At 60.4% G+C, this 17,168-nt stretch overlaps 1 protein-coding gene across 1 annotated transcript in view; it reads left to right on the top strand.

Annotated features, from left to right (window-relative positions):
* The window catches only part of FOXP4 (forkhead box P4), a 49,525-nt gene extending 32,884 nt beyond the window's left edge, over positions 1–16,641 (top strand). Inside the window, exons 4-17 of the mRNA XM_032409847.1 lie at positions 2,516–2,638; positions 3,229–3,315; positions 4,864–5,011; positions 5,207–5,420; positions 5,697–5,801; positions 6,552–6,639; positions 7,663–7,746; positions 7,838–8,042; positions 8,127–8,203; positions 9,154–9,255; positions 12,663–12,784; positions 13,699–13,765; positions 14,250–14,419; positions 14,870–16,641. Coding sequence (XP_032265738.1) covers positions 2,516–2,638; positions 3,229–3,315; positions 4,864–5,011; positions 5,207–5,420; positions 5,697–5,801; positions 6,552–6,639; positions 7,663–7,746; positions 7,838–8,042; positions 8,127–8,203; positions 9,154–9,255; positions 12,663–12,784; positions 13,699–13,765; positions 14,250–14,419; positions 14,870–15,017 — 1,740 coding nt within the window. The 3' untranslated portion in view covers positions 15,018–16,641. The remainder of the gene's footprint in view (positions 1–2,515; positions 2,639–3,228; positions 3,316–4,863; positions 5,012–5,206; positions 5,421–5,696; positions 5,802–6,551; positions 6,640–7,662; positions 7,747–7,837; positions 8,043–8,126; positions 8,204–9,153; positions 9,256–12,662; positions 12,785–13,698; positions 13,766–14,249; positions 14,420–14,869) is intronic.
* The last annotated feature ends 527 nt before the right edge of the window (positions 16,642–17,168 follow it).

Here is a 17,168-nt window from a genome sequence, read left to right as displayed (position 1 = left end):
TCTCTAGTTCAGTCCTCCCAGGATGAGAAGGACAGGCCCTGGGCGCTGGTCCTCAGGGACCCGGCTGGCCATGCGGTGCCTTCTTGGGTTGGAGAAGTCATGGAGACAGGAGAGGGAAAGGAGGAGAAAAGAAAAGAGGAAAACCCAGAATGTTTCACAAAGAAGTTTTCTCTACATTTGCATAGAACTTAATGGCCTACAAATCACTTTCATTTACCCCTATTCCTACTGTCCCTTTGGGGACAGACCAGGTTATTTTAGTTCTCTAGGTCTCAGTTTTCTCATCTGTAAAACAGTAACGACGATTAGACCCACCCCCATTTGCTCTGAAGATTTAGCCAAGTGCCTAAAGGCATGTAATTAGCAATTAGCGGTCTGGGTGGAAAAGGTGAGGCGGGCTGATTTCAAAAGAATAGTCCCTGTCAGGGACAAGAGCCTAGGTCACCTGACTCAGAAATCCAGGACTCTGAGCTCTGTGCTACCATGATGGACACCCCCACAGGAGGAGGAGGACAGAAAGGACGGCTGAGCCTTGCCTCCCAGTTTCAGGGGCACCCAGCAAGGGACACAGGCTGGCTCCGCAAGGGGTGTGGGTCTGTGCCACGTCTGCCCCCTCGCCCAGGCCCCTCCGAGAGTGAGGACCAGAAGACCCCTCCGGCCTGGCTTTCCTGAGTCCCCTCCAGATACAGTTGTAAAAAGGGAGCTTGGCCTTTGGATCTCCAGCCTCCTCGACCCCTCCGCTCCCTGGATAATTCAGTTTCCACCCACGCTTCTTAACTTTCCTCAAGATCTGCTCCGAGGTAGGGAAGGCAGTGTAGACAGGGAAACCACCAGGAGCCATGGAGTTCACAGACCCGGGCTTGAATCCCAACCCTGCCAGTTAAGGTTCCTCATTAGAGGCCCCTGGGAGCCTTCATTCACACAGAGCGTTCACTGCTAAAGAGCTAGGGCATGCCCCTCCCAGGGCTGTTGGCACAGAGCTGGCTGGGATAAAGGAGAAAAGCCCAGGGCTGGGGCTCAGCCACGAGTTATCGGGGTGGGGCGTAAGAAGAATTGGGGGCACTGGGACTTCCCCCGATGTCCCTGGGTCCGCTACACTTCCCCAGCTGCTCTTCTGCCAGGGGATTCCCTAACTGGTGGCTTGAGGCTGAGTCCTGCCCCTGGCAGGGATCTGGAAGGGCACCAGCTCCTCCTCCCCTGCCCAAGAACCCATGAGGCTAGGGAGAGGTGACAGGGGCCACAAGTCCCCTGAGGATATAACCTGTCACATCCTGCCCAGGACAAGTCCCTGCAGGATACTCCTCCCTGACTAGGCTGCCCGAACCCCTCCCTCCCCACCCCTGGGCTGGCAGAGGGGCCTCTGATCTGCTGGGGAAGGTATTTCAGCTAAGCGGAGCAAACACTCAGTGAGTGCCTGCTGTGTAGAAGGGGGGGCGGGGGGCGCTTCTAGGGCTTGGCAGTGGGAGGGGAGATGAGACAAGCCAGGCTCCGAGCCCCATACAGGGCACCTGTCCTGCCAGAACAGCGGGACAAGACAGTGTTGCAACTGGGGCCTCCCTGGCTATGAGCGCCCAAAGCCCGGGGATTTCAGGGAGGTGGGACAGAAAAAAGAATGATGTTCTTGCTTTTCCAGGAACCTTTTGCTGGTAGCTAGGTTCTCTGAGCCTCCTCCAGAGGCCTAAGCCAGGGCAGGGGATAGAGAGCTGCTCCACTCTGAGAATCCTGCATGTTCCTGCCAGAAGGCGTCCTCTCTCTCATAGTTCAGTGCCTGGTTTAGGCTTTGAGGAAACCGACACCCCAGAGACAGCAAGTGACTTCCCTGGAGGGCACACAGCAAATTCGGTACAGAGCTCGGAGTAGCAGCCTGCCGCCTGACTCCCTGCCTGGTGTTCTTTCCCAGCCCGCTTTGGCTTGACTAAACCTATATACACCCAGGCGGGCACTCGCTGGGTCAGCTCTGGCCTCTGTGTGTGCCCTCCAGACAGCCGTGCCGCAGTATGTGACGTGTATGGGATCAGAGCCAAAGTCCAGGTCCTCATGCCATGTGGGCCGCAGACTGCCCTCCGGCCAGGCCCGCCTCGGAGATAGGGCTCTCGGAACGGACCAAGCAAGAGCTGGGGATGGCTAGGTGTGGCCCGTCCCCATCGCTGGGGGAGAAAGCCTGCAAGGCATGGATATGGGTTCTACCGACTGGTGTCACTGGAGTCTGTTCTTGGTGCTCTGGAGAAAGTGCCTCCTGCGGTAACAGCCCACCCTCATGGGCACCTGCTGTGTACCCGGCTCTGTTCTCAGTGTCCATTCATTAAGCCTCATGAGAGCCCTAAGAAGTGGGCACTGCGCTACTGCCCTTCAGAGACAGGGACATGGAGACCAGGGCGGTAAATCACTTGTCCAAAGACACGCAGCTCGTAGGTGGCAGAGCTAGAATTTGAACCCATGCCGTCTCCCTCCGGTCCGCACTGCCATCCTGTGGGCGGGAGCGCGGGGAGCAGGCTAATGGGGCCCGATCCCACAGGTGCCTGTGTCGGTGGCCATGATGTCGCCGCAGATGCTTACCCCCCAACAGATGCAGCAGATCCTGTCGCCCCCACAGCTGCAGGCCTTGCTCCAGCAGCAACAGGCGCTCATGCTGCAGCAGGTGAGTCTGGCCCCAGGGCAGCTGGGAGGTCGCAGAGGGGAGGGTGGGGCAGGGGAGGCCCTGGCCTCCCACCTCCCACCCTGTTTACTGCCAACATCTCTGCTGGCCAAAGCCCGGGCAGAAACCTGAGAGACTGCTCGGGCTGGATTGATCTGCATTCCTCCAGGGCAGCTGGGGAAAGGTCAGGGGTCAGGCCTCTTCCACAGCAGCACCCCCATGCTCCCCCTCTTGCCGGCCCCACCTCTGTATCCAGAACCCCAGGGAAGGGCAAAGCACTGGAACATCCTGGCACCTCGTCGTGATGTATTCGGGAGACCCAAAGAGAGGCAGGAGAGGGCTCAGAGCTGTGGGGTGAAGCCCCCTCTCCCTTCTCCACTCCCTCCCCATCCAGGCCCTACTGGGGACCCTCAGAGCAGACTGAGGAGAGCAGGCATCTCCCCGCAGGGTGTCTCTTTCACCACCCCAGTGAGACTTCCCTACTTCTGCCTCCAGGAGCCCCGTAACAACAGGGCTGGGGTTGTTCTGGGGTCCGCAGTCCCCGGCACACAGTAACCCCCTCCCCCCCGCGCCCCTCTCCACCTCCCACCCAGCTGCAGGAATACTATAAGAAGCAGCAAGAGCAGCTCCACTTACAGCTCCTCACCCAACAGCAGGCTGGGAAGCAGCAACCCAAAGAGGTAAGGGGCTTGGACAGGCCTGATGTGCCCCCTCAAAGGACCGCTGCCCCAGTCCTCTCCTGGCCAGAGGCTGGGCGTCCCACAGTGGCTAGGAGAGAATTGCCTTGTGGGAATAGGAGACAGATCAGGAAGTGCTGGGAGGGAATCACGGGGCAGGGGGGGAATGGGAACGGTGGGGGGGGGCGCAGCACACAGTTCTCCGTGCCCTCATCCCCACTCCGTCCTTCTCTCCTTGCCTCGTGTTGTCGGATTAATGAGAACGGGCATCTGGTGGCCCTTGCTCATGACCAGCTGCCTTGTCTGGCCCTTTCCTGCCCACTTGCCTCTTAGTGACTTAGCATCTCAGCGCCCCTCCCCCTGCCCCCGCTGTTTGCTAGTCCCTCAGCAAACCACTTGCACTGCTCCCCCCAACCCTGCCCCAACCTCTGCCACTTCTTGTAATATCCTGCCCTTCCCCTCCAGAGAACTGCCCAGCCTACATCCCCGGCCTCACCTGGGCCACAGTGCCTCCTGAGCTTCCATACCAGGCCCCTGGGCTCCCCCTCCATGTCCCAGACATGTGCCTCCCTCCTGCTGGCCAAACCACAGCCAAGTCCTGAGTTGCCTCTTCCCAGAAGGCTGCCCTGCTGACGCCCAGTCATTTCCCAACGCCCTCAGCCTCCCCCTCAAGGTCTTGTCATTGTTGCATTCCCCGCATTATCTCTAGGCTGGCTTTATTGAATAGCCAGCCCCCCACCCCCCACCCCCAGGGCAGGCAGGCAGCCAGCGACGTCCCTGCCTCCCGAGCACCCAGGACAGGCTTGGCTCCTGGGGCTCAGAAAAGACTTGCTGACGGGCTGACTTGTCAGTGCCTGTGTGAAGAACTGAATGGTGGGGGGGGGGGGGGAGACAGAGGGAGAGAGCAGAGCTCCAGACCTACAGCGAGCAAGTGAGCAAGTGTGCGCCTGAACAGGAGAGCTGTGACTCTCCCCCAGGCCTGGGTCCCGATGACCAGCTGATGCTGATCTTTTAAGGTCCCGTCAGACTCTTTGATTCCCTGTATCTAAGAAGCAGGAGAGGAGAGGAGCTGGAGGGGGTAGGCCCCCTCCTCAGCGCAGAAGGGGGGCACCCAGGCATGTGGGAAGGGTGCCTGCCAGGCGGGAGTGGCCCCCGGAGTCTGACAGGCTCATCGATCATTGTGATGAGAGCCCCCCTCCTTTCCAGGCGAGCACAGCTGCGGTGCGGGGAGCTGAGGCAGCGGAAGGAGGGGGGCGGGAGCAGGAGGGCGTCGTGCTGAGCGTCTGGGTCGGCTGTGTGTGTTTGCGCGCGCGCGCGGGCGCGCGAACGCGCGCGTGTGCGTGCGTGCGTGCGTGCGTGTGTTTACTGCGAGGAGGCATGCAGCCCTATGGAAGCTGGGCCGGGAGCAGAGAGGCTGCAGCCGCGGACGCCACTACGACAGCTCCGGGGGCTGACAGGCCCTGGGAGGGGGTGGCTGCAGGGTGGGGGCCAGAGGGCGTGCCCGAGGCTGATGGCACCCCTCTCTGCCCGCCCCCTCGGGCCCCCCACCAGGCACTGGGGAACAAGCAGCTGGCCTTCCAGCAGCAGCTCCTGCAAATGCAACAGTTGCAGCAGCAGCACCTGCTCAACCTGCAGAGACAGGGGCTGGTCAGCCTGCAGCCCAGCCAAGCCTCAGGGCCCCTCCAGACCCTCCCGCAAGGTGAGTGCACCCCCCACCCCCCACCCCCGCCAGCCCAGACCCGGCCTGCAGCCCCCTCCCCCCTCCCCCCCCCCCCCCCCTCCCCCCCCTCCCCATCCCCCGCCCCTCCCCCCCAGCGCACCGCCCCCCCCCCCCCCCCCCCCCCCCCGGGCCAGCTGGGAGGCCCTGCAAGCCTCCTGCCTCTCTCTCCCGCAGCAGCCGTGTGCCCGACGGACCTGCCCCAGCTGTGGAAGGGCGAGGGTGCCCCCGGGCAGCCCGCCGAGGACAGCGTCAAGCAGGAGGGGCTGGACCTCACCGGCTCAGCCACCACCGCTACCTCGTTTGCCGCCCCCCCCAAAGTCTCACCCCCCCTCTCCCACCACACCCTGCCCAACGGACAGCCCACTGTGCTCACACCTCGGAGAGACAGGTGCGAAGCCTAGGCGGGGAGAGGGCACTGCAGACCTGCCCAGGGGCACCCCGGGACCCCGAGGGATGGCACCCGTGGTGAGGGATGGCGGGGGGAGGCGGAGCTCGGGAACCCGGAAGTTTACCCCTCTCCCAGGGCACACACAATTGTTTTCAGCCTCTGGGAAACCCATATTAGGGACAGAAACATCACCAGCAGGGGAACCAAGCTGAACTGGCCCCAGGGCTATTGGGGTCTTCACGGTCCCTGACCACTGCCTCCCTCTTGCTCTCCTAGCTCCTCCCACGAGGAGACGCCAGGCTCCCACCCCCTCTACGGACACGGAGAGTGTAAGTGGCCAGGCTGTGAGACCCTGTGTGAAGACCTGGGCCAGTTTATCAAGTAAGTGTTGCCCCCACTCTCCATTTCCCCTCCCCAGCAGCCTTTCCACAGGGCCCCTCACCTCCCCAGCCGGCCACCTAGCTTGCCTCTCTTTGGTCCTTCAGCCACCAGCTGTCCTGCTGTCCTCACCCCTGGGGCGCCTAGCCTAGCTCCTTCCCTGCCCCCACCAGCTCCCTGATCCCCCCCCCCCATCTATATTTGCAGGGACCTGCAGGCTTCATAAACCCCGTCCCCAGGCTGTTAGAGCCCCTCAGGGTAGGGGTGTGAGGAGCAGGAGAGGACACCCCCGCTGCCTTCCCCGGCTTCCCCCAGACTCAGCCCGGGAGACTGATGGCCGAGTGACAGGCCGTAGGCCGGTGGACAGGCAGGGCGGGAGGCGGCCAGCTGCCACAGCCGTGCCAGGCTCTGTCACTGACTGATTAACTCTGCTGTCTCCCAGACCCTTGCAGCATCAGGGTCAAACAAATTGTTTTCACGCTTCGTCAGAGGTTTACTTAATTAGTTCATTTGCAATTAGATCTCTCTGTAGCTGGGATTTTAGCAAAGACATCAAAGGAGGCTGATGAGAAGGCAGCTTCCTTCGTTGCCCCATTGCCCCGGTTTTTTTGTTTTGTTTTGTTTTTTTCCCCCCACCTCTTTCCCTTTGTGTCTCTTGGTCTGTCTGCTTTCCAGGCTGTGGGCGGGATGGGAGGGTGGTGGCTGCAGGCAAAATAGGGCCCACTGTCTTCTCTGCCCCCTCGTGCCCCGAAGACACCTCAACACAGAGCACGCCCTGGATGACCGGAGCACAGCCCAGTGCCGCGTGCAGATGCAGGTGGTGCAGCAGCTGGAGATCCAGGTGCGGCTCTGAGGATGCTCGGGAGGGGGGTGGGGATCGCCAGGCCCGGCCCCACCCTCAGCACTGACTTGCCAGGAGGGGTTCAGAGGGTCTTGAGGATGGGCCATCTTACGCTTTCTTGCTCCTAAGTCCCAAGGTCGTGAGGTGATTGCAGTTAGATTCTCAGGAGCAAACCAAGGCTGGGGTGTATCTGCTGGGAGGCCCAGAAGAGCAGCATCCATATAAAAACCATAAAAATACCAACAGCGAACATACGGAGCACTTACTTGGTGCTGACTTAAATACTTTACCTATAGAATTCCAGGAGTCCTAAACAACGGTATATGGCAGGTACTATTCTCCTCCCCACTTTACAGATACGGAAAACTGAGGCCCAGAGAGGTGAAGTGACTTGCTTCTGCTCACTCACCCTAGTGGGTGGCAGAGCCGGGATCAGCCTCGGCTGTCTGGCTCCCGAGTCTACACCCTGTAGCACGTAGTACTCAGGATAGTCCGGCATTTCCCTCTGGCACCTAGCAGAGCGCCCTGCCATGAGAGGGTAGTTGTGAAAGACCTATTGAATTTATGAATGGGGGTGAATGAATCATTCATCCATTCCTGTGTTTCCATTCATTGCACGAGGACCCTCTCACACACAAGTGCCACTGAACTTGGGTGTTGTTCAGCCACAGCCTCTGCCTTCGATGGGGAGAAAAAGCATGTGTTGTTAGCAAGGGGGCCCCTGACCTGTAGCTCAGCAAGCTGAGCTCGAGCCTGGGACGCATGGTCTGGAGGAGAAGTGGGGAGGGCTTCACGGAGCTGGCAACCCCAGGCCCTGGCCTTAAGGGTGGGAGGGGGCAGAGCAGAGCTGAGGCCTTCTAGGAGCAGGGGACAGAGGGAGCCAGATGCTGATGTGTGGAGGAGAGGGGTGGTGGGAAGAGGGGTTTTCTTGGGTGTCTGGTGGGGGAGAGGTGGGATGTGGAGGAGGAAGAGGACTGGACCCCTCGGGGGCTTAGCCCCTGCCCACATCCCGCCTCTCCACAGCTCGCCAAGGAGAGTGAGAGGCTGCAGGCCATGATGGCCCACCTGCACATGCGGCCCTCCGAGCCCAAGCCCTTCAGCCAGCCAGTGAGTGACTCTCCCCTCCCTGCGGCCCTCCCAGGACCCCTGGGACTCCCACCCTTGGCGCTGGTCTCAGCACCCTCCCCGTTGCTCACAGCTGAACCCGGTCCCCGGCTCCTCATTCTCCAAGGTGACCGTCTCTGCAGCAGACTCATTCCCAGATGGTCTTGTGCACCCCCCCACCTCGGCCGCTGCCCCTGTCACCCCCCTACGGCCCCCTGGCCTCAGCTCTGCCTCCCTGCACAGCGGGGGCCCCGCCCGCCGGAGGAGCAGTGACAAGTTCTGCTCCCCCATCTCCTCAGGTAAGGACTGCTAGGAGGGTCATCCCCTCCCCCCAAGCTGGACCCCCCGGTCCGGCTACCTCATCCTCTGCCTCTCTCCCCCAGAGCTGGCCCAGAATCATGAGTTCTACAAAAACGCCGACGTCAGGCCCCCCTTCACCTACGCCTCCCTCATCCGCCAGGTGAGCATGGAAGGTAGACAGAGGGGGTGGGAAGGGCACCCAGGCTGCACCCCCACCTCAGTGTCCCAGCCTCCATGAGGGTCCTGGGGCCGGAGGAGAGACTTCCCCTCCCACACCTGTCCTCTCCCATGGGCACAAGGGCTTTCCTTCCCGGCTGGACGGCCTCTGGCCCAGGCTCCGTCTGAGTCCATGCGCTGCTCGTGCGGGCGTCCCTCTGAGGGCACACACGCTGGTTTTGCTGACCCACTGTGTCATTCATTCTCTCATTCCCATGTACGTACGCTCCTGGGAGACTATTTTCTGATAGACTTACGGTCACTCTCAGTTGGCTGCCACCTGCCCGCCTGCCCCTCCTTTCCTCCCTCCCCGCCAACCCTCTCTCTCTCTGTCTCTCTCTCTCGCACACACACACACACTCCTCAGTTCCCTCCCTCACGTCCTTAATGCTCACTAATATTCATATGAACAGGCATTTGCACAGATGTCTTCTTGCTCTGACCTCCCAGGTAGGCACACACATCCTCATACATATCCCTATATATGCACACATACCCCACTTCATGCTTAGGGCACCCTTTGCCAAAATCAGGATAAATTGCAGATAGCCCCCACCCCGTGGATATCTCTCTCCCAAGAATACTGCTTCATTTTCCTTCCAGGGCGGGGGCCCTTGACACCAGTTCCCCTCCAGAAGGAGTTCATGTGCTCCTTGCACAAATACATAGCCCTTGAGGCTCGTGTTTCCTTCGGCCTCTGGCTGGGCCATAAGCAGCCTGCCCCATGCAGGGGATCGACGACACCCACCAGTCCTCCTGTCCACAAGCCTCTGTAGTGGGCATCCTCTGTTCTCAGGGCTGAGAGTCGGGGGCCAGGCAGAAGGGAGAGAGCACAGGCCTGTGACCCTTCAAGGCCCAGACCTGAGGGTCCCTCTGCTTCTTTCTGGCCCACAGGCCATTCTGGAAACCCCTGACAGGCAGCTGACCCTGAATGAGATCTATAACTGGTTCACCAGGATGTTCGCCTATTTCCGGAGAAACACTGCCACCTGGAAGGTGAGGCATGCTCCTTCCTCCTTGCCAAGGGCCCCAGTCACCCTCAGACATCTCCACATCTCCTTGAGACCAAGGCTGCGTCACATTTAGTCCCCTCAGAGGGGCAGTTCTGCAGAAATGGCCCCAGTAGGGCCTGGGCCGCACCATGGGCCCCTCCACTCTCATCATGGGCTATGGAATGTTCTCTAACTGCCCCTTAATAGCCCCTTCTTTCCAGCCTTGTGCTGCCTTCTTTCTGGCAAGAAATTCTCCCCTTTCCTGGAGTGCTCCCCTATAGGCCCCACGAAGTAGGGCCTCCAGAAGTCCGTAATGCCTGAGCCTGTTAGGGAGGCCTGGGTTACATTCTCAAGAGACCCTAAGGGTCTGGGTACCTTGGCTAAAGGTGCATGCTCTGTAGCCGGGGGGTGGGGTGGGCAGTGTGCAGGCGTGGCCGCGTGGACTGTGTACTGGGACGTAACCACAGGCTCCCCCACCCTCTCCCCAGCTCTGCCATGGCGGCAGGAAGATAATTGTCTCCATCCAATTAGTCGTTTCAACACCTTCAGCCATAGAGTTTTCTCGGGGGACCAGAGGCAAGGAAGGGAGGGACCCTAAAAAAATGGGACACAGAGATGTGGACTGGGGCACTCAGCCATTTGTTTTCCCATAGCCAATATTGAAGGGAGGTGTGTGTCTGTGTGTGTGTGTCTGTCTGTCCGATGGGTGAGAATCTTAGTGTCTGTGCAGCAGAGTGGAAAGGGATATCTAAATTGGGAGGGGGTGGAGGGAAGGAGAAGGGAGTGTTGGCGCCCTGCGGGGAAGGTTAGACACCGGGGAAGGAGTCCTTAGCTCAGAACCTTAATTGGATCCCTGGCTCTTGAGTCCCCCTGCTGGCCAGCTCGGAAACTGCAGCAAAACAAGCTCCCCCACCTCCTGGCCAGCTTTCAACAAGTGTCACTGAGGCCCCCTCCCCACCAGTGCCGGGCTGGGTGGGGTCTACACAGGGCCCAGTCTCCTCTGCACTGAGACGTGCTAACCGCAGCAGGAGAGACTGCTCCACGACCTTCCCTATCCCCGCCCTGGGGAGAGAGGCTTCGAGGCTGGGGCAGCTACTCTGATTGGCTGTGAGTGATGTCATTTCCTGCCAGCCTGGTCCTGCCCTCTCCCTGAGCCAGCAGGGCCTTGCTGGGGCGCTGGGTCCAGTCTCCAACCTTCCGGGCCAGTTTGGGTACCAGGTTTTAGAAAGTGATAGAGTCCTCTACAAACATAAAGGATCATTAAAGCTGTTATCTAATGTTTATGTTCATAACGCAGGTTAATTCTCTACCTGTAGGGGTGAGACTAGAGAGCCTTGTTTCCAAGACAGCTTCCTCCTTGGGGGCAGTGTCCCTCACCCACCTACCCTCCTTTCCTGTTCCCTCCTTTCTCGAGATCAGGAGGAGCTGCTTTGGGTGACTTCCTTAAACCCCTCAAGGACCGTCCTGAAGCCCCTCCCGTTTAGCTGAGCCCCTTTCGCCTTCCATGCCACCTTCGGTGGTCGCCCGGCCAGGGTCATCCCAGTGGTGTGTCTCTCACCCCCGGGTCTTCACCTCCACGTCCCCTCACCTCGTGTGGGTCCCGATGCGACACTAGCTGAATGAGCAGGTGACCATCCTAGTGAGCAGCGTTCTCCTCTGTTTCTGCGACTTCCTCCCTGTGGCACAGCAGAATCTCTCTCAGCTTGAGGTCCACTTCGACCTTCAGGATTTTTGCAGCCAAGCTTCCTTCATGTTTCTTGGGAAATATACCCTGTCTACACCCAACTGTTCGCCTTCCACCATCCACCCATTTATCTACACCTTGAGGTCCCTCTTCTCCTCAACTCCTCCTCCTCTTTCCATCTTCCCTCTTTCACCCTCTCTGGCCCACAGCCTGAGATGCTGTCCACTTCGGACCAGGGCAGAAGGGCTCAGGAGCCAGCATGGGCCAGGCCAGCTGCCGTTCATCCGGGGACAGAGCTGCCATCTGCCAAGCTGATGGTCCTCACCAGCCCTCCCTCTGTGTCCATCCCCTCCCAGGGCCCATGTTGTGGGCCCGTCCTTTTGTTTACGCAGCCCCCGCCAGACCCCTTAAATTGCCGTTAATGTTTCAGCGTAACGAATTAGTCTCTCATCACGAATCAGGCTTCGAAATGAGGGAAAAAAGCCCCGGTGAGGCCATCCTCGGAAATTGGGGTCATTCTCATTTGCAAAGCGGAGGATCGGAGCCCCGTAATGCGGGCAAATTTATTCCGAGGCAGGAGCCCCGGCGTGATTAGGCCCTTTGTAATTATCGCTCCAAGAGATTCCACTCCAGCCGCCCGCCTCCCTCGTGGATTAGCAAGCGAGTCGGAAAAATACACAGGATTTAATTAGAGGCAAATTAAAATTGGTAATGAAATCGGGCCAGTTGCAAGTGGCAAGAGTTGGAAGGGAGAGAGGAGGAGGGGATCTCCAGGGGCATGGGCTGCCCGCCCTGCCGGCTTTCTTCCCCGTTTAGAAATGTAAAGAGGAGACAAGGATGGGGACGAGGCGGGGGAGGCTGAGGGAGGACAGGTAACAGGGACAGGGACAGCTGATGGGGAGGGGCGTGAAGCTGAGAGAGGAGAGTACAGAGACAGGACTGAGGGACATGGAGGGAGTGGGTGGACTCGGGCCCTCATCTAGGCCCCCCGGGGGGGATGGAGCCAAGCCCTCCCTCCTTACCCAAGTGTCCTACAATTCAGATGGCCTCAATTCCTGAAGTCACCCTGCCAGGAGGAGGTGGGAGCGACAAGGTGACTTTCCCTCTTTTCTCTCCTCTTCCTGCCTCACAGCTACTAAACCTGTGCTCTTCTTTCTCCCAGTTTATTTCAACAAGTATATATGAGAGGCCTGCTCTATACTTCATGCTCTTAAGCTGTCTCTTCTCGAAGCCATGGCTCCCACACTCCTAGAGGCTGAAGAATGTTGCAGCGAGGGTTTCTGATTTATTTCCAAAACTTGTAAAGCCGAATGCACCTGAGATAACAGGTCCCAGGCTCGCTGATGGGCCAGGGCCCAAGTGTGGGCTCATGGCAACCAGGGGCCCCAAGTGACAGCTACCTGTGTCTGATCAGTGCTGCCAGGAAAACAAATGATTCCTACCTGGATAGTGTTCAGTTGGTAGACAGTTTTCCAAAACACGGCAGGGAGAAGGGGAGCGGATCATAAAATGGGTTGTCGGCAACAAAGACCCTGGCGGTCCCTGGGTCCAGGGCAGGAGATAGGCAGGGGGACTCCTCCCTGTGGCAGCCTGCGTGGCCTTGGGCCTGGGGAGGTGCGACGCGGTGGGACTGACTGGGACAGGGACTTTGCTGTGTGAGCTTGCCAGAGCGGGGAAGGGGCCGAGCAGGCTGCCTCTGAGCATGCGCCCTGTCACTGCACCCCCAGAACGCTGTGCGGCACAACCTCAGCCTGCACAAGTGCTTCGTGCGCGTGGAGAACGTCAAGGGCGCTGTGTGGACTGTGGACGAACGCGAGTATCAGAAGCGGAGGCCACCAAAGATGACAGGGTATGTGGGCCCCGCCCTGAGCAGAGGCACCCACCTGCGGCGTGGACTGGGTCACCCCCCATTTGTCTCCAGGACACCCCTGTGTACCCAGTCCTTCCCACTTTGGGGTGAGGTGGGGAGAAGAGGGATGGAGGAACCCAGGGGAGCCCAGAATCTGGAAGTGATAGATGATCAGACAGAGGACATTTATGTCTTCTTCTGTCCCTATTTCTGACTGAGGGAAGGAGCCTGAGGGCCTGGGACCAGAGAGAGACGGAGACCCAAAGTAGCCGTGGTCGGAGCTGGGACATGGGCAGATGGCAGCTAGAAGACGTGGGTTCCAGTGCACCTTTGCTGCTCCCTGGCTGTGTGACCTTGGGCCAGTTCCTTAACCTCTCATAGATGCTCTGTAAATAGAAGATGGGGGATTAATCCTTATGGAAGAGGGACAGCCTTGAGCCATTGCTTTACCCGACCCAACTCCTGAACACCTTCCCATGCAGAAAAGCCTTTGGTGTGGAGCACACGGGGACCAGCTGAGCCCATGGCTGTTAGATGTCCCAGAATTCAGGATGGCAAGATAGTGTGGGTGTTAGAGATGTGGGACTATCAGGGCTCTAGCTTGGACCTGCCAAACCCTGGAAACAGCAGAGAAAACCCGCTGGGGTGGCATGATGTGAAGACAGGTGTGGGGAGGGATCCCTGTTCCCCCTGCTCCAGAGCCCCGGAGAGCCTCAGCATGGGAGCTGTGAAGGGGCCGTGCCCTGTCAGTGTGAGTGTTGAGTAAGACTCAGCAGACAGTGTTCACCCTGCCCTGGCCTCCTAGGATCGGGAATGGAACGGTCCCTGGCACAGAGCAGGGCCTAGTAAGGGTCAGGGCGCAAAGGAGGAGTAAGTGAATGAAGGAACCAAACAGTGCCTTCTCTGTCTTCCAGGAGCCCCACCCTGGTGAAGAACATGATCTCGGGCCTCAGTTATGGAGCACTTAATGCCAGCTACCAGGTGCGTGCACCCTGACCGGAGCCCTCTTCGTCTTGGCCCCTTGCGTCCCTGCCCCCACACACTGACCTTCCCCCACTCTCCCCTGCCAAGGGCCCATCTGTCAGAGGAGGGGCAGGAGGGTGAAGACCACTCTGGGTGGCCCAAACCCCAGCCCTCTGCCCCAGCCCAGCTCCGGGCTCGGCCCCCACCTCTGACTTTCAAGGCTGGGTTCAGGCGGGGCAGAGAGCAAGGAGGGAGGCTGGCATAACCAATGGGGTCCCGTTCCCTCTTGTCAGTCTGGGGGTCCTCTGCCTCCTGGGAAGGGATAGGTCAGGTCCAGGCTCCCAGGAAGGCTGGGAGGTGGCAGCAGGTCAGGGTCATGGTCTGGCCTTGGAGGGCTGTGCTGTTGGCAAGGCCGTCTGCACAGAGACCCCCCCCCCCCAAGGGCTGGCTGGAGGCGGGGCAGGGATGCCCTGGACGTCAGCTCACGGGGCCAACCCTCCAGGCTGCGCTGGCCGAGAGCAGCTTCCCCCTCCTCAGCAGCCCTGGCGTGCTGAACCCTGGCTCCGCCGGCAGCCTCCTGCCCCTCAGCCACGACGAAGTGGGTGCCCCCGTGGAGCCGCTCCCCAGCAATGGCAGCAGCAGCCCCCCTCGCCTCTCCCCGCCCCAGTACAGGTGAGCACGCGGCATGGAGCCCCCCCAGTGCCCCCCATGCCCCTGCAGGTGGGATCCCCCTCTTACCACCCTCCCCACAGACACACACACCTGTCTTCCCAGGACAAGTGACCTCTCTCTCTCCCCTCTCCCTTCTTATTCTCCTCCCTCTTCCCCCTTTTTATTCCCCTCTTTGCCGCAGCTTTCCTTCCTTTTCCTCTTCTCCTTCCTCCTCTCCCACTGTTGTCTCCTCCCCTACCAGAGTCACCCTCTCCCCTTCCCAACCTCCCCCTTCGTCAGAGGAGAGCTCCTGGGGAGAGCTGACCCAAGACGTCAGGCCCCAGGGGCTCAGGGATGATGCGGTCCTCGGGAGGCGAGCTGGGAATAGCCCCCACTGTGCCCCCAAATTCTGGATGTTTTGGGGGGCCAGGGAAGGCCCCTGGGGTGCCCACACGATCGCTCCTGTCACAGCCACCAGGTGCAGGTGAAAGAGGAGCCGGCCGAGGCGGAGGAAGACAGGCGGCCGGGCCCTCCCCTGGGCCCCCCCAACCCCAGCACCGCGGGGCCTCCAGAAGACAGGGACCTGGAGGAGGAGCTGCCGGGAGAGGAACTGTCCTAAGGGCCTCTAGGGGCAGGCTGGGCAGGGGTGAGACCCCTCCCTCCGGAACCCAGGCCCCACCTACCCCCACTCCTCAGCCCCGCCCAAACCTCAAGGCACTTCCAGGACTCAGATGGGGGGGCTGGGCCAGCAACTCCCAATGTGACCTGACTGACAGACGCTCGGGGGCGGGGACGGCCCCGCCCCCGAGGGGACACAGAACCCCTGGTCTGGGACCGGCAGAGGACACGGAGGGCCCAGACCCTTCCTCAGACCCTCCCCTACATCTGAATACCGCCAACCCCCCAACCACCAGCAGCAGCAGGGCCCTCCTCCCCCACCAGCTCTCCCCTACAGGGCCCCTCAGCGCCATGGAGACCCGCAGGCGGGGCTAAGCCACCCCTCTCAAACCCAGGGCCCCTCGCACCTGGCTCTGGCAGTGTGTTCTGGCCAGAGGCCCCCCACTTTCCTAATTTGTGCTCCCTTCCACCTTCTTTTCCGTACTGTGAAGAAATCTCCCCGCTGCCCCCAACTCCCGCCCCTGCCCCGGCCTAGGGCGGCGGAGCTGAAGTTTCAGACCATCCCCAGAAGAAACCAGCCCCCTCAGCTGCGTCCACTCAAAGGCCACAGCTGGGGCGGGACAAGTTGTGTGCCCTGTTGGGGGTTCGGTGGGAGCCAGGCTGCCCGGCTCCAGCCCCTGCCCTCAACCTGAGACAGAACCCAGGCTGAACCGGGCCTCTACCTGCTTCACTGGGTGCTCCTCAGCTGCCCCCCACAACCGGGAGCAGAGCAAGAGGCCCAGCGCCGGCCTCCTCACAGAGGTCCGTGCTAGGTGGACTAATGGAGGGGGGGCCGCTGAAGGGCGCCACGCTGCCCTTGAAGCTGGAGCTGGGGTCAGAGGCGCGGCCAGGGCCACCAGGAAGCATCCTGCCTCTGTCACAGGAAAGGCTGAAACCAGGTTTGAGGGGCAGGTGGTTGCTGTGACCCCGACAGGTCACCCCCAGCCTACAGGTCCCCCATTGTAGTCCTCCCTCAGCACCCCTCCCTGACCCCCTCCACCACCCCACCCCCACCCCAGTTAAACCGATGACCAAAGACCTTTCTTATGCCGGAAGCAAAAACCAAAACTTTTTGTTGGCTTTTTCCTTTGTCGCCTCCTGCACCCCTTGCTCCTCCTTGCTCCCCGACCCTGGCCCCAGGCTGGAAGCCCTCCCTCCACTTAAGTTATTGTTTCAAACCAAAGTTTACAGTGTCTGTTGGTGGCCCAGACCCTCTCTCCACCCTTCCTCCACCCCACCCTGAGGACCCTGGGACTCAGTAGAGGCGGGGGGCCCTGCTCACCCCCACTCTGCTCTTGGCCAGCCTGGAGGAAGGAAAAAGGGCAGACGGAAGGAGGCGCACTGCCCTCAGCACCCCAAGGGGTTCTCGGGCAGTGGGCCTCGAGCCCTAGTCCCAACCCTGGGCTGCTTCCTGGGGGCTCTCCAGACCCCTCGCTAGGACCAAGTCCCCCATCATGCTGGGAGTGTGGATTCCAGCAAAGGAGCTGGAAAAAAAAAAAAAGACTCCACAGACCCCCTATGGGGGACCCCAACTTAGGCCAAGGACTGGGTGTGTTGGATGCTCATGATACCCCAGGCCAGGCCCCTTTGCTGAGAAGACTCCTTGGACTATTTCCCAAGAATCCCCCCACACACACACACCCCTTCACAAGCCACCCCTCCTGAGAGGCAGGGGGCCCTCCGCCCCCTCCCCTATGTACTCCCCACCTGTGTTCTGTTTGACCAGCACAGAAATATTAAACGTCCTCTATTCACCGGGCCCTGCGTGTGTCACCAAGGTGAGGGGGGAAGGACACGAAAGTGGCAAGATTGCTCCGGGGAGCTGAAGGCAGCAGGCCCCTGCAGACAGTGGGGGCTCCGTGGGGGCGCTTTCTGGGGGTGCGTGAGTGGGCCAGGAGAGCCCCCCCCCCACCTCTTCCAGTGTCACCCACGTTCTCTGGTATTTTCTCTCAAACCAGGTCTCTGGGTCATTCTGCTTTCTCCCCAAAGTCACAATTCCTTCTTGCCAGTCTCCGCCCCTTCCTGCAGGGGTGTTCAGCAGGGAGATTTCCTTCAGGGCTGGAGAGGGTTCCTTCTGCGGGGCCACCACCCCTGAAGACGTATGTCTGCCTGC

This window comes from Phoca vitulina, unplaced genomic scaffold (genome assembly GCF_004348235.1).
Source record: "Phoca vitulina isolate PV1807 unplaced genomic scaffold, GSC_HSeal_1.0 scaffold11, whole genome shotgun sequence".
Lineage (NCBI taxonomy): Eukaryota > Metazoa > Chordata > Mammalia > Carnivora > Phocidae > Phoca > Phoca vitulina.
The sequence above is the reverse complement of the archived record's forward strand: the minus strand, read 5'-3'. Positions and strand labels throughout refer to the sequence as shown.